Source organism: Stegastes partitus, unplaced genomic scaffold (genome assembly GCF_000690725.1).
Source record: "Stegastes partitus isolate 25-593 unplaced genomic scaffold, Stegastes_partitus-1.0.2 Scaffold90, whole genome shotgun sequence".
Taxonomy (NCBI): Eukaryota; Metazoa; Chordata; class Actinopteri; family Pomacentridae; genus Stegastes; species Stegastes partitus.
The window spans coordinates 115,051-138,823 of record NW_007577821.1 but is presented as its reverse complement, the minus strand read 5'-3'; the positions used below and the strand labels follow the sequence as shown (position 1 = coordinate 138,823).

Here is a 23,773-nt window from a genome sequence, read left to right as displayed (position 1 = left end):
AGAACTGCTGTCCAAAATGTTGTACTGTAGCATTAAGATATGCCACAGAAAGCTAAATAGTCTACAATGTTATGTGAATACCACGTGAATAGGTGAACTGAACTGAATCTCAGGTAGGCGTTTGTTTTAGGATCGGGACCTTATGGACAAGGTCTCCCCTTCGTGCACACTTGTTTATATCAAGCATTCATGGTTGAATAAATTTGACTGTAACACCTCTGTCAGGTCTAATAGGCGTCCTTGTGTAAAATTAGATGAAATGCAGCAAATGCAAAATAGTTTGTTTGCTCCAAATAGTTTTACTTGCATTAAGAAAAATTAAAAAGATGAAAAACTGACAGTTGGACTATGACTGAAATGTGTGTGGCAAACCTGCTGATGGTATAGACTTTGTTGTCTTTTGGTTTAGCAGTGCTTCTCATTTCTGGAAAACACTGCAGTGGTATTGATGTTGCATTATGTGAATGAAATGAAAAATACTTTATTTATCCCAGAAGGGAAATTCAATATGTGGGCAATTCAAGTAAGACCAATGTTCTAGATGTGACACACATCACAACTATCTTCTCAATAATTGTCTTCTGTTCAAAGGGGAAGTTAGCAGAGGAGCATCAGTCCATTTAAATGTGTGACAAATTAAAGGAAAAGGTGTCTTTTGCAATACAATAGAATGCTGTCAAGCACATTGTTCTGGGCTGAGATCTGATGACTGCAAATCCATTTCATACTCAGCAAAGCATTCAGGGATTCCCTGTATAAAACCCATACCCACTGCCTGCAACTGGAGCATACCAGCTCACTCACAACTTTGCTCAAATGCTATTGAGGTACTCTGTGCTACACAATGGCAATTAAAAGTATTATAATTAGCATTCGGTCAGTCACACAGACACTGCTTCTTAAGAAGAGTAATGGTACAGGAAGGCCCATGCCACAAGTTGACAGGATTGGCTCCTAAAGCTTGTTATGCATAGAACTCCAAAAGCCTTAATCTGTGTTTGAGAGACTTGGAATATTGGAACACTGCAGTTTCAAGGTGGAAATGTTCAGCCACATCACTGATTGCTTGTTTTAGTCATGATTTATATTCCACCTTATAAAAAACTGTATTTTTCTGTAAAAGTGTAAACAAGGTTAAAAAAAAAAAACGTGATTTTTCACCAGAGGAGGTCTTGAATAGTCAGCATCCTTACCTGCACAGTTACATAGACTGTTTAAACAGACTGTATAACTGTCTGCCTTGCCATCCATGATCAAATGCATTATTTGGGGAAACCAGAGTTATTATCTGTTGTGCAGCAATGAATTATTTTGGCATTTGTTTTATAATTAGAGGCAGGACAACTAGCGTGAATTTAAACTAACAACAATATAGTGATAACATATACGAAGAATGAGCTCCAATCTCATAAAATGCATTTTAGACATTTACAAAAATAAAAGCAGGAAAAACACCAAAAAGGCAATATTTAAATTAAAAAATAAATGTAAAAAAAATACAATAGTACTGTTCACTGTGTACAACATTTTGCTCATATTTTTGTCATCCTATTTGTTGAGTCACATGACTGCAGGGCTTTTACTTGTGTTGGTATAAATACATATTTGAATTCTGATACTTTTAATGACAGGATGTAAAGGAAATACTTCTTACACGGCTGAAATCTACCATTGCAGTACATGTTGCCAACGCTACCTTTAAGCTGTGTGGTTTGCGGACTCATCATAAGAGGATCCAGTGTAGCTCAGCCTAACGAGGCCTTCTAGTGGCCAAGTCACATACTGGTTATGATCGAACACATCAATCCTCCTCCTGCAGGCTGCCAGCAGGTGGCACTGACTCTATGCTGGCGGCTGCCGTGGGCGTGCCCGTTTAGGAGTACCATGGGGGCCGTTTTTCAGGCTGTAGGGGCGGGGTTAAGTCGACCCGTCTCTGGGAAGGTCTGCCAAAGCAGGCGCTTACAGGTGTCTGATCCTTGGCACTCGGACGAGCTCCAGGACGGTGTCCGTGGTCTGCGATCACGCACCGTGTTTACAGCTGCGGTTTGGGAACTTTGTGTCTCCTCTCTAAAGACAAAGGTAAAGTGCTCACTGGTGTTTCAAATTCAGTCTTATTTACTTTGTGCGGCCGAAGAAGCCACGAGACATGAGCAGATGACAATGAATTATGTCGCTGTGCGTAATTTCACCAAGTGCAGTTCGGGGTTGTTACCACCGGGTAAGGTGATCTTTTAGAGTTTTACACAGTATGTCCACTCATTAATGTTTTGTTTCATTTTTCATTTGTCCTTCTGTTGCAATAACCGGCCTCTCCACCACAATGTGACCTGCCGCGTTCCTGCTGACATGGAACGTGAAATGGTGAGTGCACGTTCACTAAGGTGGAACACACAAACCTACACAACTCACACACAGTTACACACTTGTTCAGTACAGTTATTAGTTTCGGGTCAACACTAAATGTATTTAAAGTTGCAGAATAAAAGGGTAAACATGTGGCAGACTGTTCCTACAAACGTTGATTAACTGAAGCCTTTTTTTTTTTTTAATCTAACAATACTGATCTAAGATCAATAACTGATAAGATCATAATAACTGACCTTAGATCACTGATACAAAAACAGTTGGAACCGCTGTTTAAAGCGAAAAGGAAGAATTAAAAAAGAAGGTCTTTTTCTGCTTCCCTGGTGTTAAAACACTAAACAAATCCATCAGCACTTTCTACATGACACTTTGACTGAAGGCTCTTTAAATGTGTTGATTGTTTTCTGTCACGTTTACATCTCCATAAATTCTTTATCAGCATTTTTTCTCAGGAAGTTTCTTCACTCATTTCTTCCTTCTTACAACTGCTGAGAAAGCACAACTGGTATTCCTTGTCACACACACCTGATAAAAAGTGTGCTGGCTACAGGCAGACAGTTCGGAAATGGGAAGTTGTCACAGCATGTGTTTCCGCTTAGATTCTCCCCAAAATAGACATGTGAATGAATCAAAGAATGAAGAGCTTTTTTGTTTTAATATTCTCTTTCATCGAGCTTGAGCTGCACATTCATTTCATGACAGCCAAAAGCTCCATATGGCTGCAATTAAGTCTCTTTTGAAATGTACTGTTATAGACATATATAGATATACATATTACAATATGCCACGTTGTGTTTTATAGAGCCACATGGCCAGTATTGCAGTTGAGTCGTTTTACAAGGTTTATGAGTTTAAAAGCTGACGGTGAGTGTGCAAGACCAGGGAGATAAAGCTGGCCAAAGTCCGTGGGACTCGTCATGTCCTTTTGCTGGTGGTGGTGTGCACTGTCCTGCGCGCTTCTGTGAATGGTTGGTAGCATTAGCTGAGGCTGGACATTTGCAGTCAGCATGACTGAACTTCTAAAATAACTTGCAAAATGTATTTCTTGTTTGTTATACCATAAACTTGCGAGAGCCAGTGTTCTGTCATTCCATATTTGTCACAGATAAATTACAGTTGTCTGTACAGAGAGCTGGGGCCAACAGCAGCGGCACCCACGGAGAAAAACGCTTGACTGTTCTCGAAATTGTGCTTCAGTACAGTGGGAACTCTCAAGCCATAAAAAAGCTCATAGACTGCATTGTAAAAAAGAATAATAATAATAATAACAAAGTCAGAAGTGTGGAACATCTTCCACTTTGCAGGTGACTGAAGTGCCTCCTAAAGCCCTAGATAATAAACTATTAATCTGCATTAACACCTTTTTATTGACCTCTTGTAAGCCGCAGAAACAAGCATTACCATAATATGACCTTTCAACTTGTTAGGGAACAGTTGCTTTTGTACATATTGGAGTTATGGTTTTTGTCAGTAGGCAAATGTAAGTGCATTATTTGTTTATGGCCTCTTCCAGTTTCATACTGCTGCAATATGAAACGAAAGAGCTTTGAGAGAGAACTGAACATGAAAGTTAGAGGTAGACAGCTGAACAATTAGCAGATCACAAACCTCCAAAAAGCTGATGTAAAAACTCTTATTTATCTAAAATGTAACCCTCAAAAATCTGATAGTTTCCTTCTTCACTGGGAATGAGTACATGTGGGTTTGTTTTGACCAAATGTAATCAATGGTGACCAAACGATTCACTTATTATTATTAGATTCTCATTTAACTCATACCAGAGTTATGTGGCGTCACCTTTTTCCAACTTTTCAGAGTCCACATGCTTAACCTCTGAGAAGACCACATAAAAACAGAAGTCCAGTCATCTCCCATGCAAGACCGAGAAAATGGTTTTCATGCACGATCATGTCAGTCATTGTGAGAGAATAATTGAAAAGTAGCATTTCCAAGGCCTCTAAGGTGGAATTCCATTTAGGAAAGGCATTATTACTCATTTCTAACAGCAACTGAGCCTGGAGCATACAATGTTTTTTAAAAGTTTGAATATCAGAATCACATCCTCGTAAAATCTAAATAAAAAGCTTCACTTAAAGACTAGCCAGCAAACATTGTCGTACATTTTGTAAATTATATGATGCCAGCTGTGACATGGAGAAGAGTATTTACATTTTGTGGGTGACCATGTTTCATGCCTGTTTTTTCCATATGCGATCACTGAAAACGCAGGAAAGTGGTAATTATGGGCTTGCGGCTGGTAATTTCCAAATTCTGACTTAAACTGTAATGCAGCACATGTACTAAAAGTGTATGTGTCTCCAGGTGTTAAGTCTGTGCTGTTAAGATGTTATGATCAAAAAGGCCATCAAAGACTGCTGTGTGAACCCTCATGTCCTCTGCTGAGGATCAGGAGATCTGGTCCTCCTTGAAATTCCCTTTAAATGTTATGTAATTTCTTACTTTCTGTTCGGCACCTCTGCACCTCATACAAGATAACAAGATTAAATCTAATGTCTGTGACTCAAGGAAGGAGTCGTTGAAGCAGCTTTTAGAGGCTGTAGAAGAGATTTCCCACTGTTCTGATATAATGTTGCTGGTGATAAAATCTCTCACCATTCATCTTAGGAATTTAAATCAATGCTTCTCTCAGTTTAGTTCAAGAGCAGTAGTGCTTCATTGTGCTGCAGGAGAAGACATTATTTTACTGCTGCTCTTTGATGCTGTGACTCATTGTGCTGTGTGACGAAGTGAAGGCTGTGGAAGGGCCATGTGTGTGTAGAAATGAAGGTTAAAGATTAAAAGGAATAGTCTGTAAATCTCTGTCATTATCACATTTCAGTGATAAGATTTGCAATGGTTGGAGTAAAGTAAAGTAATGTCTTCACACTTTCTTTGGAATGAAAGGGTTTCACCAAGGGTGTTATTACATTATTCCCACAGCCTTCCCACGGTGCGCATACTGTATAATCTAGATGACAAAGCATTTATTAATCAGTGGCTCATTGTTCAAATACTATTACTTGCCTTTTAAAAACAAGTATAATACAAAAGAACTGTATAATTTTCTCACAGCTTTATTTTATTTATTTATTTTTTTTACCCTGAATCACATCCGATTCACTTATCCTTTTCAATTAATCTGACAATAATTTTCTCAACTCTTCTTTTAAAAAATGTTTTGTTTTAAAAGGTGATTTCCTAAAACATATGTGTGACATATACTTAAATGTGTTGTATTATCTAAACCACAGCCCTAAGAGAATGTTTGCTTTTACAGTTTTTAGGCTCTTTCATAGACAAAAAAATCTGTGGCTCGATTGTATATAAAAAAGAAGAAATCAGCAGTTGAATTTGAAGGTGTTGCAGTTCAGACCATCACATAATTCAAAGCTCATAGTTTAGATTACATCAGCAGCCAAAGTGTCCATCAATCAAAGTTCTTCAGGAGCCTTACTGCTATCTCGTTATTTTTATCGAAGCATTTTGAGCATAAACTAAAGCCTTTCATCACAGGTTTCCTGCCCTCAGGTATACAGTAGTTTGCAGACAGTTAAAGTAAGCTGAACTCGACACGTGAGTTCAGTGCTGTTGTCTTCAGGGGCTAGGAGAGATAACCTCTATGACTCAATCTTGTAGAGTGGAGCGATAAGCTTGTTGAGAGCATTGTTATCTCTCAGCATTGCCTGATCACTTGAGAGTGGTATGGAGCTGCCGTTGCCTTATAAAGCTGCAGCCCCTGGAATGTGCACCTCAACAGTAAGGGGGTATTTATAGTGGAGTGATGGGATTCATCATTCATCATCTCAGTATGCAGGAACTTTTGTTTCTAATCAAAAACACCATTGTTAAGTCATCAGGTCTCCTTCAGAGTGTTGCTACAAACAAACATGAGGCTTTGTTGGGATGCAGCTTAAAGTATTGTTCTCTTGATATGTTTAATTAAGTGACAAAAACATTTGCATTCAGTAGATTTTAAAGACTCATTCATCATTTTGGTTAATGGACTCACTCACTTTCTTGGTGAGAGGTAGATTTCAAGATTCCTAAGCGATCGCTATCAGTTTTGTCCAAAGGCCACAAAATGTGACTACCATCAACCCTAAACACTAAGTTTTGAAAAGCTTTAGTCACTTCCTAAAGTGTCCACATTCCCTTCATAATATATATACATACAAACATTTGATCATTTAATTTTTTAGTGTACCTACTGATTATTGTTCATTTGAGTTTACATGTCAAGAGCTAAGCTGTAAAAGCTGGATGTCTTCTTGGGTATAGATAAAAAGAACCCTGCACATAACAGTAACAAGATAAAGATGTACTTTTAGTTTGGATTACTATCACTACATGTTCTGCTCAGGACATCTTGTCATTTAGATAGTTCTCCTCTGATAAATAGTGATATCCATAGAGAACTCTAAAAGGAAAGTGTGATTTTAAATACTGCTTTTTTTTCTTTTTTTTTTTCAACCGCGTGCTACACATGTGCTGCCCCTCCCTAAAAAATGCTTCATTCACACTGACTGAAAGCCTTAACTCATTAAGACACAGCTGTCAAAGGTTAGAACTACACACCACATTTATGATCCTTCAAGATAAGATGTGCTTCCTACTAGGAGAAAACAAGAAGGGTGTGCCCCTCAGCATCTCGATTCCTTTTCATGTTAATCTGCAGTCTGTGTCCCTGGCTTTACATAAAACGATACCTAAGTTGAAAAGACTGAGTTTTGTAATAATGTAATGTGATGAGGTCATGCTCAAGGTAGGGGGTTGATTTGGGAGCTTTGTCCCAGTTTGGAGTGTCAAAATCAGACTCTAATTTGGCATGTATGCTTGCTGACCTGCAGCCCTTTGGGAGTGAAGGCATTTACAGTTGATCAGAGCCAGACAGCAGGAGATGGTAGCTTTGGCCAGTTAGAGGTGAAGCTCTAAGCGGCATTGGAGCACATTTACTTTGGGTTCATTCAGTTCATACTGTAATTTGCAGCTGCAGTTAAGAGAATACTAATAATAAACTCTCAACTGTCAATAATGCATTTATAGTCTGAACAATGGAACTAGACTGAAACATTAGCCTGAGAATGCTCTCACTGGAAATGACTTCATTGCAGGATGACACATGTTAGCGTAAAAGCAGTGTACTAATATAGTGAAACCAGGAGACAAAATGTAATTCTGTGTTCGGGCAGAGATCCTCTTAGAGAAGCATTTATTTTCCTCGAGACCGCAGGGGTGGCAGAAAATGCTGGCCTGGATTTTTTTATTTTTTTTTAAATTGGATCACATGGGTTATTTGCCATATATTGTAAGGGACATGCTTCGACATAATTATGTTCTGATGAAGTGCCAGCCTCCTTGTTCTAGCTGCAGCACTGGAAATTAGATTGCTATAATGAGATTCATATGGTTTCTGATTTTAGAGAAGGAGCATATACACATATTCATGCATATCAAGATTAGCTTGTTAAAATTTGAGGATTTTTTTTCTTCTCCCAAAACTGCAGCATTACCTTTTAATGACTACTGCAAAAATAACGCATTTAATGTACTTATGTTCAATTAAAATTTCATTAGAACCGAATTGCTGTGTAAGTAGGATCACAGTTAAATGCAACTTCTTTCCTATTTAAAGTTTTAAATTCAGTAAAAGAAGAGACAGTAAACGTAATACTAAGTTGTCTAATTTTGATAATGCTGAGAAATGACAAGGTTTTGAGGTTAACTCAGTTCAAACTAAGGGTTTAGAGCAGATGATGAGCTGCACAGGAACTTAGTGTCTGTGCTCAGCAGAAAAAAAGTGAAGAGTTAAGCAGCCACATAAACTAAGTAGAGTCCAGAGATCACATGTTGTCTGTCCTGTGTGGCATTAATCATTCTGCTGACCAAGGGCTGTTCTGGAGGCTCAAAGGAGTCATAGATGTGCACTCAGACTTATCTATGCGCCGCTATACATACAGAGAAGAAAGAACATCAAACACCAGATATCTGTGTAGAAATCAGAATAATACAACCATTTCCTTAAAGCGTCAGCTATCTGTAAGGGGATTATTTATCTCATTGAATTTAAACCTCTCATAGATTGTTTGTTGATAAAGCACAGATGATGATCTTAACATATCACTTCCTAAAATCTTGCTTTTTTCTTGAGACATTTATATCCATCAACAGTTTACATTTTACTGCTTTTCTACCAAGGAAGGCTTGACTGTACTGGATGTTTGGTTTTACATAGTGATTCCAAGAAATCAGAGGAGTGATGTATGCTTTAATGTTTTTCTGCTTTGACTGTCAAAGTCTATCAGATCCCTCAGAGCAAGCCCGAGTGTGTGACTGTTATGTTTCCATGTACTTGCTCATCTACATAGCCATCCTTCTTGAAAGGTACTGCTAATCAGAGCCTACTTTTTATGCTGACTGTGCTTTGCATTTGATTTATGAAACATTAAATTAATTGAATCTTGTTTTTTGTGAAAGTATTGCTAATACTTTTGATAGTATTTGAAAATCAGCACTACAGCTGTTTCATCCAATTCAGTTCAGTTAGGTTTTATTCGAAAAGCTCCAGTTCACAACACATTATCTCAGGGCACTTCACATAGTAAGGTAAGGACCTAATAAACTATAAATGATGAAAACAGTATTGAGAAAAACCCAACAAACCCAAAGTGTCCCATGCAATCCTTCTCATCAGCTCTTTGGTGACAGTGGGAACAAAAACAATTCCCCTTTACTGGGAAGAATACTGGCAGAACCAGGCTCAGAGTGATTAGGGTGAGGGTAAAGGGGAAAGAGAATGGGATAGCAGACTGAAAACAGAAGGGATGTGATCCACTGTTGGCGCATTGTCTTGTGCTATGGACTGACAACACTAAACCACACACCATCTGGCTCCTCCATTCACATATTCCATAAAACTGGCTGCAGACTAGCATTAAGATAATACAGACCATAAAATCAATTTCATCATCACATTGCCCAAGATATCTTGGAACTTACCTCTTACCTTCAAAGACGAAAGAGGGAGGAAGGAAGGACAGTGTCAGATAGTATCAAAGTAGCAGAACTTGATTAGACTGTTAATGTATTTTTTCTACTGTATCTGTTACCTCGAGCGCTTTGAAACACACTTTTAAAAGTGGTGACAGTAGTTCGATCCCTAACTCCTCCACATACCATTTAAGATGAAATTTCCCTGACTTAATATCTGCCTAAGTCAGAAAAATACATTGCCAAACTAACCTACACTTTATTTTTGTGAGCATTGATATTCCCTGTGAAGACAAGCTAGTATGGAGCCCTTCACTTCTGCTTTATGATTGTTTACTGCAGTCAGACAGTCACCGCCCGCTGGCCAGACAGGCCCTGATGAGCAATGTCTGAGACGATCTGTCGGGCCATGACAATACTGTGCCAGACTCCACCTGCTCTAAATGTAGATAACTATTGTTTGGCTAGGCAAAGGAAGGACATTGTAGTCATTTGTTACTGCCATTTCTTCTCCGAGAGCCTCACTGAGGGAATGTACATGATAATTTGTTTCGTGTCAGTAAATAAGGTTTATCATTACAATAATGTCTGTGATTTATTAACATGAAATGAAAGGGGAAGTGAAAGAATCCAGCTGTGGAGAAATGAAAAAAAAAAACATAGAATGGGACATTATTACCATAGCTACATAGCACTGAGCTAAGAATGAAAGTAAAAACAAATCCTTACATTTTTTATGATTCATGGTGCTATTGAAGTATGGCTCAGGATGACTGCACAGTAAGTTATTACATTGGCTGAGATCATTTTGTTAACCACCCCCAGCTATTATTTCTCCTCCCAGAATTGAGGGTTACAGGAATATTCTGTTACCATCTATTGTTGAGCTGCTGCACATCACCCTTCTTTCTTCCTCTTTGCTTGAAAAGTTGCAGCTTCAGGATTTTAAACTTGCACATGCTGTGGCTAAATCACTTACGACTGTAATGTGAATTGCACTGTATGTCTTCAATGTAAAACAGTTGTTGTTGTTATTAAGCATATTTTACAAACTTTGCTACAAATAGCCAGAGACTGAATACGGAGTCACCTGTTTGTTGTATATAAGAGTTGCACTGTGCAAGTTATTACATTTGCTGTCTACCATCTGCGAAGCATGCCTTTTAAGTCGCTGTCACTATTTAGGGAATTCATGTCCTGTTACATTTGAAAATTCTCTTAAGCCGCACCGTCAATGACTGTGGGTTTCTGTTTGTGTAGTGCAAAGTAAGGGTTACTACTTGAGCATGAAAGCAATTAGATGAAATAAAAGTCATATGGGTGACCAAGTTGGGTCAAGTTCCCACTGGGAGGCGGGAGGCCAAGCCCACATATCACTGGAGGGAACAACCCAGACTCTAATTAAATACTTGCTTTTATGTCTGTATTTGTGCACACACACACCCAAACATATGTATGTACCTAGAAGAGGGCAGCAGATGTGTGTTTGTGCCATTTTACCCATGTGCTCATTATTGGCTGGTTTTAACATGGTGTGTAAGAACATGATAAAGCAGTCCGACTGCATGGTGTCTTTAAGAAGTCAGTATAGAATTCAGTGTCAGCAGTTCTAGTTATTTGTACTCAACTCTGTGCTTAAAGTAGCATTCAGATCCTATACCACAAAGTCAACATCTAACATTGTTCCAAAGTGTTAGGAGCAAAGTGTACATAAACTATCAAAAAGAAAAGTGCTCATTGTGCAGCAGCACGTCTCCTGTCAGTACTGTAGATTATTGTTACTGATGTACTGACTTGCAAAAAAATAATTTTGCATAGTGGCTAGTCAGAGCTAGCTCATTTTCATTATTATTATTAGTATTTAATGCCAAAATGAACAGACAAATAACACGATAACAGCCTACATGTTGCAGTTTGTTTGAAAATGTTGCGTAAAAATAAATATCACATGCTTTACATTTAGTTGAATTTTGGCAAGTGAATGTGTACATTTGTCATATATGCTATATTAATATCAACATTTTGCCAAAATGAGTTAGGAAACATTCAACATACTGGATACCAGCAAAAAATATAGAATATTGTGCACCGCTTTAAAAAAAAAAGTATAAAACAGCAGAACCCCTACAGACTATGCTGACTGAAGGTAGTCACTTTTCTGTGAAATGACATGATTACAAATGTAGATATGTTCTGGTGTGCCGATAATTAAAAATCCTAATGGTTAGTGGTTGTCAGTGGTTGTGTTTACATTTGCTAATTTCAACTTAAAACCATGTTTTGTGAGTGATTTATGAATTGTAAACAGTAGCAGTCTGAAAATTAGATTTATTATCCAATTTAGTTATGTTTATTTTTAGGCAATTGTATATAATGTAATAATAACATGATATGATAATACAATAATAAATTATAATTATAATATACAATTATACAATGATGATTTTGTTTAGGGAAATGTAGCTGTGGTTGAAAGGACATAAGTAAATGAGAAAAGATGGGTAGGCGTTGTGTTACATATGGTAATGATACATTTCTGTATTTTTGTTTGCGTAAGTTTTGCAGAATGAACATGTGGGATAGAGAAGACACTCAAAACGTTCACTCTCGCTGTCTCGCTGCATCTGTGTGCCGCCATCTCTATGGAAACCCATAGAGATTCATTATATATAGTCAAACTTCCATTATATATATATTCAGAGTTTCATCACATATATTCAAACTTTCATTCCATATATTCAGACTGTTATATACAATTTCATAGCATAGTACCTAATGACTTGAGTTAATGTACCTTGTTACATCCACTGATTCACTTTCATTTAATTACATTTCCATAAATAGGCTCGACTCTTGCTGACTTTCCCCACCAAAAAAACAAACCTCGTGCCATTAATTGCACCACTCAGTGTGTGTGTGTGTGTGTGTGTGTGTTGGGGGGGGGTGTGTGTGTTGGGGGTGTGCTGCTGAAATAATGCCCCGGCTGTCCTCATATCCCACAATTCTGCTGTGAGCCGCGCAGGGAGCGTGATAGGCCAGCGGAGAGGGAGCTGCAGCAGAGTAGCACCGCTGTCAGGAAACACAAGCCCACTACGAATGCAACTCGCATAACCAGCTGTAGGAGGACGGTTTGACTGGTAATAACCCTGTTTTTGCTGGTTACTCTTTACTAACCTTACACTCAGGCTTTCTTAGCAGAGATGCCCGCTTCTCTTGTGTACATTTCTCGGCGTTATTTCTTGTCTTGCCATATTGTGACCGTACGACCACCACGTCGCCCCTGCGGCCGATGACAAATAATTAACATTGAGATACACTTTTGCTGTATTCACTCAGGCGGAAAAAGTCGAGTGGACAGCGGCGTTAGAATAAGTTCCTTTTTCTGCTTTTAGCTTTGTAGCCGTTCGGTGCGTAACGTCATGGCGAGATGTTGTTTCTGTGCTGAATGAGCTGCTTCCAGCTGTGGCTATTTCGCTGCTAAACTCGAGGCTTGGATGAATATGTTAAAGACACAGAGGTGAAGCGGGCTAACGTGCTCTACTTTCGAGGCTGGAAAGTGGAAAACTGGTGAAACAGCTCGACACAAATGCCTTTCCGACCCTTAATTCACCGCTGTGTACATGAGTGAAGGACAGCGCTGAGTCACCGGTAGACACGGTTACATCTGTGGACAATGAATGGATTAAAAGTGTTCCATTAGCGGACGTTCAGACGACATACGTGGGTGTTTTTGATCTGCAGTGCGGTGGGCGTGGTTAGGGCAGGATGACACGGCCTGGATCTTCTTTTAGCACCCTTCCATTCTTGTAGGCAAGGCGTGCAAAGGGCTGGAGTCTGACATGACAATTTGATTAGGATGCACAGTAAGCTGCTGTTGCAGTAGCACCGAGAGGCTGAAACATTGTGGGCCTTGTTTGCGAGGTTTCATAGAGAGAGCGCACCTCTGGTCACAGCTTTAGTGTGCACTCTGTTGAAATGTGCAGATAGATGTCTTCTTCCTCCACATTACTAGAAAAAATAACAAGAACTGCTAATATCTGCTAATATATATTAGGAAACTCTGCGGCACCGCATTAAGTCTAAGGAAATATTGAATATTTACGCTGTTAAACCGTGTATCTAGGTTTATTGTTTTACCCCCAAATCATACATTTGTCTCACACAGCTATGAAATGTGCATAGCACCATCCTCCAGCCTGAGACGCTTGATTCAGGTGAGGAAACACCCAAATATGATTAGGTGACTGAGTTTAGTGCATCACAGAGGCAGAATGGGACTGTATATGGAGGTACATTGGTTTTGTTTTTCTCCTATACATGGAAACAAAAGTGATAAAACAATACATCATAAACATAGCTGCTGTGTCAGAATATAATAGATTCCTGCCGAATATAATAAAGCACTGACAAAGCTTTTCACTGATTTATGTTTTGAGAATTTTCTCGTTTATTATTGGCTTATAATTTATGTTACATATACGGATATTTCTTGACATAACAGTCAACTTGACAATTGAGCTTTAGGATATTGTGACATCTATTTTTGACTGTTTTCTGACTTGTTACATACTATACAGGTTGGTAGATAAGAGAATAATTAAGGTAAGGTACATTAATACATATGAAAAATATTTCAGATGAGTAAAACCTCTAGATTTTATCGCTGCAAACTCATCCAGACATTAAGGTCGTATAAAGGCAAACTGAGTCTGAGTCTGACTCATTTGTGGTTGAAATACAGTCATGCAGTCGTGGTTTTCAATATTGATATGAAATTAATCCGCAGCTAGTTAGATTATACATTTAGGATCATTTGATGATTCCTATGTTTTTGATATTAAACTAAACATTTTTCGAATGTGGACTGAGAAAACATTTTGCAGTGTGACTTGTAATGCAATATTTTCCACATTTAATCAAAAAAAATGTTATTAGATGGAGCCCTATTTTTGTCCTATAAATGACTGTTTGCAGCCTATGCTAGAGTCTCTGCATCAAGGCTTGAGTATTGCACAGTGAGCATAGAAATATCCAAAAGAATAAAATACAAACCTGCTGTAGACTTGGCCCAAATCAGAGAACCAGCCCAAAATGCCCATTTTAACTCCTCGTACTTTATTAGTTATGAAGTCACAGCCGATTTACTGATAGTTAATCTTCTAAAATGCTTAATCCATTCCAGCCACTGTAATTATTAAAAGAATAGCTCTTCATCAATATGCAGAGATTTAGTTGTACCAAAGGATTTTTCCTCTGTCAAATGAGCAGTACAACTTGACTAAGAGATACTCCAACAAACATGTATTTCCCTTATCCACTCAGGCATGTTGGAGATGCCTGTGCTAGGCTTTCACCGAAACCAACCCTGACCTGAAGTAACTGCACAATCAACAGCCGCATGTTGATAACAAAATGTACAGTCAAACTGGGAAAACAATAAGTTAGCTGGGATGTCTGTTGAATCCCTGAATGTCTCTCTGCTACAGACAGCAATGCTAAGAATGTAAATGCAGCAAGCTGACAGGATTTATGGCCTCTTCAGCAGAAATGCTCTCTGCTTGGAGTCACCTTCGTATGACTGCTCTCCCTATGCCAGATTCTGCTGGTGGGTTACAGGGTGTCAGTTCGGTCTATGAAAGCTCAACCTATGGATTACAGTCATGGCTCAATAATCTGACCCTGAACAATCAGAACACCTTGCTATCCAACAGGTTTTTAGGAAAAGCGAACAGAACCCATGAAAAATAGCCGTAACATACTGACAGCCTTGGATTCTGACTTTGACATGACACTTTATGTCACAAATAAGGATAACGGCATATTATCTGACTTAACAATCACACAGATTGGCTATGTTCAGACTGCAGGACGTAATGCTCAATTTGGATTTTTTTGTGAAACCTGATTTTTTTGTGAGTTTGTTCACATTTACGATTAAATACGACTTGCATGTGATCTGCTGTGTAAATGTAATACGACCCAAAAGTGTCCCACATGCGCAGAAGAGGACACAACAACGTCACACGCACTGAGCGTGCTCAGTGTTTACAGAAGTAAACTCGGATGGTGGTGGTGGTGGGGATGTGGTGCCGCCGCCACCGGTGGTGGTAACTGGGAACAGAACTGTGACCGCTAACTGAACTGGCATCAGTAGCCAAGTACTGCCTGTGCGTTCCAACCACTTCCACCCCGTTGGAGCACTCCCCGGGGGTGGACGCCTTCACCCCGACCATGTCGAATATTCTGATATTCATCATTAATTGAGCCCGGAAAGTGCTATTCGGACCAGCCCTACTAGTTATTATAACATTATTACATTTAGTGTCGGATTGTCGAGTCACGACTGTATTTTTTAGCTGTTTTGAGAATACTTGCATGGAAGGATCTTAATCCTTTTAACAGAGTATGATTTTACTGGCTTCAACAATTTTGCACATTTTTGCCTTGACTGGGACCTTTTCAGCTGTTTAGGTGAAGCTTTTATTCAGGTGAAGACATGGAGACCTGGTTGACATTGTTGTCATCTCTTCTGAGGTCCAGTACCGCTACATGCTAGCGCTGCCCATTTAGGTCTTTCTTGTTTTAACTACTCAACTCTGAGCTCTCCTTTGGAGGATGCTGGAGGGCACATTTCACATAGTCTTAAAGATCTTAAAGAATCTGTTGGAATTGTTAAACAACAATAGTCATTGGAAATGACCAACAACCAAAAATCATATTCTTGACAAAACCTAGCAATAATTTAGTTGTTTTGGAGTCTGGAACAGTAAAAGCACCTTAGGGAGTTGTCACCCATGAGGGTTCTCATTTGAACAGCCCAGACCAGTTACATGGTATCCTGTTACGGTAACTGGGTGTGTGTGTGACAGCTGTCAGCCCTGTAGCCAGGCAGAGGGGCTGCTTCATATACGGCAGGCCTGGTTGAGATGGGTTTTGACGTGTCAGAAAATGCTAGCTATTCCCCGCCATGTAACCTCCATAAGTCGCTGAGGGGGATATGGCTGTGGGGGCAGGGGTGTCAGGGATGGGCCCAGCTGTGGTTTACTCTGGCTAATGGCACTCAGCACAGATGGCCGTCCCTCATCCTCCTACGTTTGTGTGTGCGCGTGCGTGTGGGACTCTGTGTGGACAGGCCACTTTCCAACAGGGTGCATTACAATCACAAATGGACCTTGAAATGGAGGTTTGCATGCATGGGCAGTCCCACAGTATTTAGTCTCCGTGGTCAAATATGTAATGTAGCTACATACTGATAAGCCTCAGCTGCACTTTGCAGTGGACATGAAAATCCACTGCACATTGTTGTCTCACCATTTTATATGAATATAATTTGATTGGTTTGTTTAGTAACAGACAGTGAGTTTAATTAACACACAGGATAAAGCTCTTAGAAAATTACAAAATACAGGGGACATTTTTGAGTTGTCTGTCCTTCTAGTCATGGTTGTGCTGTTTCAATAGAGGTGCAGGACTTTATATTGCAGTGAAAAATAAATCCACAGTGAGTAATAAAAAAAAAAAGCTAAGTGTTGAGTTCTCGTTTAAATTTACTGATGCAGTAAACACATGTATTAAACTTCCTGTTGATGAGTTACAATAGCTGCTTCAATTTGGATCCGGTTCCCAGTGTGCACAACAGACATTTGTTAAGCTATGATGCAACAAATCTCTTTTCAAACCTCATCTCCTCACTTATTTCTGTCAGTAAAGAGCAACGACAAACCTATAGGCAGCAAAATTACATTTTTTGCACTGGAGGTTCAGACGGTGAACACAGCAGTTGTTTTACCTTTTTAGCCAGGAGAAGGTGGTAGGACATATTGGAGCTGTGGCTATTTAGCCTTTAGCTACTTGTTGAAGGTAAGTCTGTAAGACTCAGTAGGGATTTAAAAGGATTTGGAGCTGGATGAGAATTTGATAAATGCTATCCCTTCTCCTGTGTACCTAAGGATTTTCCTGATAAAAATATGCCAAACACCAGTTGTTCATGACTGCAAGTTTTAAAGCTTTCTTGACCTGAGTTGTTGAATCTTCCTGTCATGCAAGATTAATCAGCAACAGACCAGAAGAAACATTGATTCATTTATTTGAAAAGTATCACTTTGTCTTTAGCTAATTCTTATGATCAATATGATGAGGCTATCTTGGTACAATCATCTGCTCCTGTATCCAAGCAGTAATCTAAGGCATTAAATGAGTTGTGAATAAAGCTTTCTAAATGCAAAAAGTGTGTGTCAGTACATGGTGAGGGCCACACACAAGGCTACTGTGTGGGCCTGTTGTGTGCACTGTGAAGAGTGCCTGTCACCAGTGACTGAACTTATTCTTCCTCCGTTTCTATGGTGCTAAGATGTTCCTTTCCTCCCCTCCTACCATAGTTCCTGTTTCATGGGGGTTAGGAGATGCAAAGGTTAGCTGTATGCAGCCATCCTCCTGTCAGCTGATTACTGAGTCGCTTCATGGTCTTTTATAATTTGCTTATCTTCACGTTTTTTTAAACCAGGGTTGGAATTTGGATCTTGTGACATTGTTGCTTCATTCACATCACTGCTACTCAGGGTTGTAATCTGGATGTGGTCATCTTTATCACATTTTTCATAGCATCTGCAGTTACTGAAGTTGAAAGGAGTTTGATCAGCATTTTGCACTCAGTGACCCTTGGAGTTGGAGGATTTACAATTTAGAAATGACTATCTTCTCAAGAGTATGTTTATTTATACTCTTAATACTTGGTTGGGTCTGCTTCACCATGAATTACTGCAACAATGCGGCACGGAGGTGACCATCCTGTGTCACTGCTGAGGTGTTATTGAAGCCCAGGTTGCTTTGACATCAGCTTTCAGCCCGACTGTATTTTGTGTTGAGTGTTTCTCGTCTTCCTCTTGACAATACTCCATATAGGGTTCTGTGGGGTTCAGGTCAGGTGAGTTGGCTGACCGAGTAAACCATTTGTCAGTAGTTTTGCTGCTGAGTACTGCTGGTAAAGGAAAGGAAATCAGCATCTCTATAGCGCTTGTTAGCAGATGGAGGCATGGAGAGCTCTAAAATCTCCTGGTGGATGCTGCATTGACTCCAGACTTGATAAAACACAGTGGACCAACACCAGCAGATGACATGACACCTCAAATAATTTAAAATTGGTACGGTCTTCACCTTACTATGTTACGCGCTGTGAGATGGCATATATTGTAAAATGTGTTCTATGAATAAAATTGAATTGAAATTGAATTACATCTCAGATTGCAGAAACTGAACACTGGATTTCAAGCACCTTGAGTTCTGTTCCTTCAGAGACTATAAATTTATACACATGCATACATACATGTGAGTGTGTGTGTGTGTGTAACAGAAAGAGAGAGAGCAAGTATCACTATGTTTATATCGGTATTTTAAAGTTATCTGTCACAGAGTATATGATGGATAGTGCTGACACAACACAGAGGCATGATGAGGTCACGGGCCCCAGCTGTTAATACTCCAGTTATGTGCCTGCGAGTGCTGTTCATAGCAGGACGCATGGAGTCAGACTTGTGGGCCAAATTTAGTCTTCCAGAAAGCCTTTGTGAATTTTCTGAGACATGTTTCCTATTATAGCTTGTAAGATATCTTGACCTCCAAAAAGCCTTTAGCACTTTGTAATAATCAATCATGCCCAATGGATTTCTTTAGGTTTTGCTGTGCTTCTCCCTCTTCTTCTTTTTTTTTTTTTTAAATTTTTTTTAGCTGCATCCCTCCCTTGAAGATGTCGCAGTTTTTTGCTCAGCATGTCAACATTTTTGGGGATCACCTCAGGCTGCAGTGTTGGCTTTGTTTATCCAGAGGCTGCTCTCCTTGGCCACGGCTGGAAGTCAGAGATCCTCCCACTTCGCAGTAAACACAGCCCTATAAATAGAGTGCAAGGGAGAAGCAGGCCAGCAGCAGTATGACAACCATTCGTACTACAAACCCCAGACTATCTGCAGCAGAGACCCAGTGTACAGGCCCACACATACACAAATACAACGCCCTCCAAACCACATCCCACTGTCTGAGAGTGTAGCTACGGTCAGCACAGGGGCCCCAGTGCGATCTGGCCTATCTGCCGTCTATGTTTGTTGAAACTAGAAATTCGATGTTCCCTCTCATTACCAGTTTTAGGCTCCTGGGACTGTGTCTCTTGCTGGTATGCTGCTATTCACAGGAGGAGAAGGTCATGCTATGAAAGATGTGTCCTGTGGCAGCTCAGATAGTCTGGATTCCTGTGTTTAAATACTCTGCAGAGTAATGTGCGTTGGGGTGGGACTACTCTAATTATTTACACTAATCATGAAGCATTTAGTTTTTAAAATAATTGTTTCTGAGCTGACCCTACAATAATGAACTATTTGATTGTTCAGGTAATTGTTTAGATAAGGAGAAGTGCAGAAGGTTGTCTGGCTGGCAGCTCTCCGATGTAAGGACTTGCTGATTTTCTTTTTTTTTGTAGCTAAATGAAAAATATTTTGCTCAGAACTGTCAGACAAAGTCAGAAATTTGAAGAATTTTTAAAACTTTTCTAGAATTTTATACCTAAATGAGCACAAGCATCAAAACATAACTGATAAAAAATAATGTGGACAAGTGTTTGTCACCTGAATTGTTTAGTCAAGGAACGTATGCCTCCAGCAGGTTTCTAGAGTTCAAGTGTCTAAACAGCAGGTCAAAACGATGAAGTAACTCAGTTATTATTGTGACAAAATCTGCAGAGCCTCATTCTGAAGCAAGGCACAGATGTTTGAAGTTTTCGTTTGAATAATTACTTGAAATGAATAATCAATTATTACATTCAGTCAGTTAATTTCCTCTTAATCAGCAATTTAAAACACTGGGTGAATTAATGAGCTAATACCTTCAGTGATTGCTTTTTTAATTGGTTTGATTCAATTTCCCCTGATATGTAGATGCTTTCACAAGACGGTGAGAGCACAACTGCAGCAGTTAGTGAGTTATTTGATTAGTCAGTTCAGTCAAAACTTATTCGTGGATTTCATGCAAATACATTTGCTGATTCCAGCCTCTCCGTTGGGAAGTTGTTTCCTTTTTTTATTTCACTCATTCATCATTATAAAGAGGGTTTTGGAAAAACCAAGACCTCCTTGAACTTACATACATTTCTCACCATTTTCTGATATTTAGAAACCAAATGATTAATTTTGCAAAAAAAACAAATGTCCACTACAAAAATAAGTAATTGTAGCTGTACATGATACAGTAATAAAACAATGTAATCTGGCTGAACAAAATGTGAAAGTATATATATTTTAGAATTGGTGAATGTCTTTGTACATGCCTTTGTGTTTTCCTTATCAGCTGCTGACACAAGAGATATTATTGAAAAAGGGAACTTGGGTGCACCTAAGCCTCTTGCATACATTTTTTTTTTTGTGCTGTCAACTAATATCCATGTCTCCACATTTGCCTCATAGGGGAGCTTATCATTAGGCCTGAAAAGTGGCAGCACATCAGTCCATAACAAGTCAGCCGAGTCATCTAGTTTTCCTCCCTCTTTTCCTTTCTTTTTTTGCCCTCCAGTGTGATTTACCATGACAACTGAGTCAGGCGCAGACTCTGAGGCCAAGCAGCTGCAGGAGAACAAGGAGACACAGAAGGGGAAAGCAAAAGCAGCATCCCAGCCCAGCCAGGCAGCAGCCGAACCCACCTCGCCACAGAACCATCCGGAACAGCTTCCAGCTGCCGCCGGACACAGCACCCCAGCCAGGAAAGAGCAGGTCAGCCTCTTCTCAACACATGCATCCAACTGTCACTTCTGTGACACATTTAATTGAAATCAAAGATCCATGAAATATTTTTCCTTTTTTGTATTTATTTATTTTTAATTTACATTTCTTGTAAAAATATTTTAATTGAATCAAGTATTGTTTTTTGCAATTTGCAATATTTAGCAACACTGTATAGATCCCATTACATTTGAGAAAACATTACACACCATTCATCCCTCCCCTAAATGAATTGTGTCTTTGTTAAGAAAATGGAAGTGAATACAAGGGGCAAAAAATAGTGACGCATGACCTCAGCGTCCTCTATGACAATTGCGACCCTGTGTCAGATGCATTTGTTTACAAGAAAGCTTGTCTTTCAGTCAGTGCTCCATGCTTTTATTTTGAAAATGTGGAAAAAACACATTTACCCCTTTCAGACATGCACTCTGTTACATTAATCTGACTGCGACTACACGGGGCAGTTGTGTGTCTGAATATGCACCCTGGTTGCTCATCCATAAAAGTAGCCTTGGAAATGTTACTAAATCGGACCTAGAAACATTTCCATAACACTTTCACTACAGTGCACGTCTGAAGTAAGCCGCCACATTAATGGATAGACTCGTAACAGCGTTACTTTCAGTTGTGTGAAGTGTTTTAATGAAGGATTTTTCTACATTTCAGCACCAATATTCATCCAGAAACATCAGAGAGAGGCTTAATACACAGTTTGTGTGCCAAAATCCTCACACATCGTTTTTATGCACTTTACAATTTAGAATCTATAAGTCAACAAAATCAAATGTTCATAATATTAAAACCTTACTCTGATTAGAACAGACACTAGCAGCTTAAAGATAAATTATACTTGCCAATAATTAACATAATCCATTTTTTTTTCCTCACAAGATGCTAAGAAGAGCTGAAGTTTGCTTTTTCCAGCTGTTTAGAACTGTTGGCTCTGAGTTAGTTTACTACCTGCAGCATCAGACAGCAGCAGGATCTATTCGTGCATCTCCAAAGAGAGAGAGTTGTGCACATTTGCACACTGAGCACCAGTAACTAGTTACATTCTTATACTTTTAAATTATTGCCAAGAGAGCGCATGGAGAGCGGATCAGTCCGGACCAGGATCCAACAGTAGATCACACTGTGTCGGTCTACATGTCTTCCCCCACACACACAGGGGTAGTTTAGTTTCGAGCTGTTTAGGACTATTTCCTCGTGGGATCCACAGTGTCTACAAAGTAAGAGCTTTATTTATGCACAAAGCAACAGCAATAACTTCATTGTGAATGACAATGTGGGTGGTCTGTTGAATGCAGGTGTGAGGAACAACAACAGAAAAGTGACCTTTTGTCTGAAAGGGGTTTGAATGACAGAATGCCGTCACTTTAACCCAGCAATGTTCCGTGTACTTAGGGGCTATTGAGAAACAAAGTCTGGATGTTTTTATTTTCAGTGTTCCATTAATTGATCATATAGAGGAGCGCAACTTAACACAGCAGTGGCAATGATGAGTAAGTAGTTGGTTGGAAGTAAAAGCTCATGATTTTTCGTGGTTGAAGGTTTAGACTGTAATAAAGTTTGATTGTTCTGGTAATTGCTGGGAAAGCTGGCACTGTTGAACTATGACTATAAGTTTCTGTTTAGTGTTTTTATTCTCAGAATCCCAGTCTCTGGGTGTTTTTGCTCCTCATTAAGCTAGCAGGAGAGAGAATTCAGAAATGTCTTCAGTGCAGTATGACACAGTGAGAATACCATGAATCGTACAAACAAAAAGAAGAAAAATAGATTTTTTAAAAGTATTTATTTAGGATTAATGAAAAAAAATATAAAAATGAATTAACAAGTACAACGTTTTTTCAAGTGCCTACAGGTAATACTATTACTGGGGGGGGGGGAGTTGGCGTTGTATGTGCTATACATACTGTACTATTTATTTATTTTTAAGTTTGTTTCCATACTTACCTTTCACCTACCATGATTGTTAGTTGCAACCAAGTCACTCATTGATTCATGTTGTGTTAAGGTGTCGCTTTTTGTTTTTCCCTGAATCAGGTTCGTGTGCATGGTTTTGAACATTTTTCAATGAGACATGATTTTGATGAAATTTGTAATGTAAGCGTAATTTTCCTGACATAACCTGATATCACACATGATGACTTCAAAGACTAGCAGAGGTATAAAAATCTAATGATTCCTCATGTTTTTACAGCTTCTGGCTCTGACAAACGGGATAATTTTAGTGATTTAAAAAACTAACTAATAAAATTTTAATAAAATAAATTGGCAAATTAACAGCTGCGATTTGAAGGTTGTTTTCAGTTAAATGTAATTTTTAAAAAGCATATTTAGGTGACCGTGGAAACGGTGGGAAACAAAGGCTAGTGTGTCTTAAACACGGACATCTCAGTTATAAAGAATACTGTACCCTGCAGCCTGTCTATTTTTTGTCTGAGGAAGCCCAAGTAGCTACTGATGTTATCTGAACACTAAGTGTCTGTCTGCAGATTTTGGCCCAAACAGCCTCTTGGCCTCACTATCCAATTGATTTTCAGATTGAATTTCCGTTGCTTTAACAGTACAGAGGGTAAGGCAGAGGCAGATTCCTGCTTATTCTCTAATTAACTACTCGAGAAGAAAACATGTTCCCCAGCTGTACAGATTTGGTCTCCAGTATG

The 23,773-nt window shown here is 39.2% G+C and overlaps 1 protein-coding gene across 4 annotated transcripts in view; it reads left to right on the top strand.

The window, feature by feature from the left end:
* Positions 1 to 1,979: 1,979 nt before the first annotated feature.
* The window catches only part of epb41l3b (erythrocyte membrane protein band 4.1-like 3b), a 60,013-nt gene continuing 38,219 nt past the window's right edge, over positions 1,980 to 23,773 (top strand). Inside the window, exons 1-2 of one of the 4 annotated variants that reach the window (XM_008277144.1) lie at positions 1,980 to 2,079; positions 20,929 to 21,098. Coding sequence is in view for 3 of the 4 variants with exons in the window: in XM_008277143.1 (XP_008275365.1) it covers positions 20,913 to 21,098 (186 nt within the window). In the remaining variant the exon portion in view is untranslated. Of the gene's footprint in view, positions 2,080 to 2,342; positions 2,362 to 12,358; positions 12,489 to 20,901; positions 21,099 to 23,773 lie in introns of those variants that run through there. The other 3 variants (XM_008277143.1, XM_008277145.1, XM_008277142.1) reach the window with 3 other exon arrangements.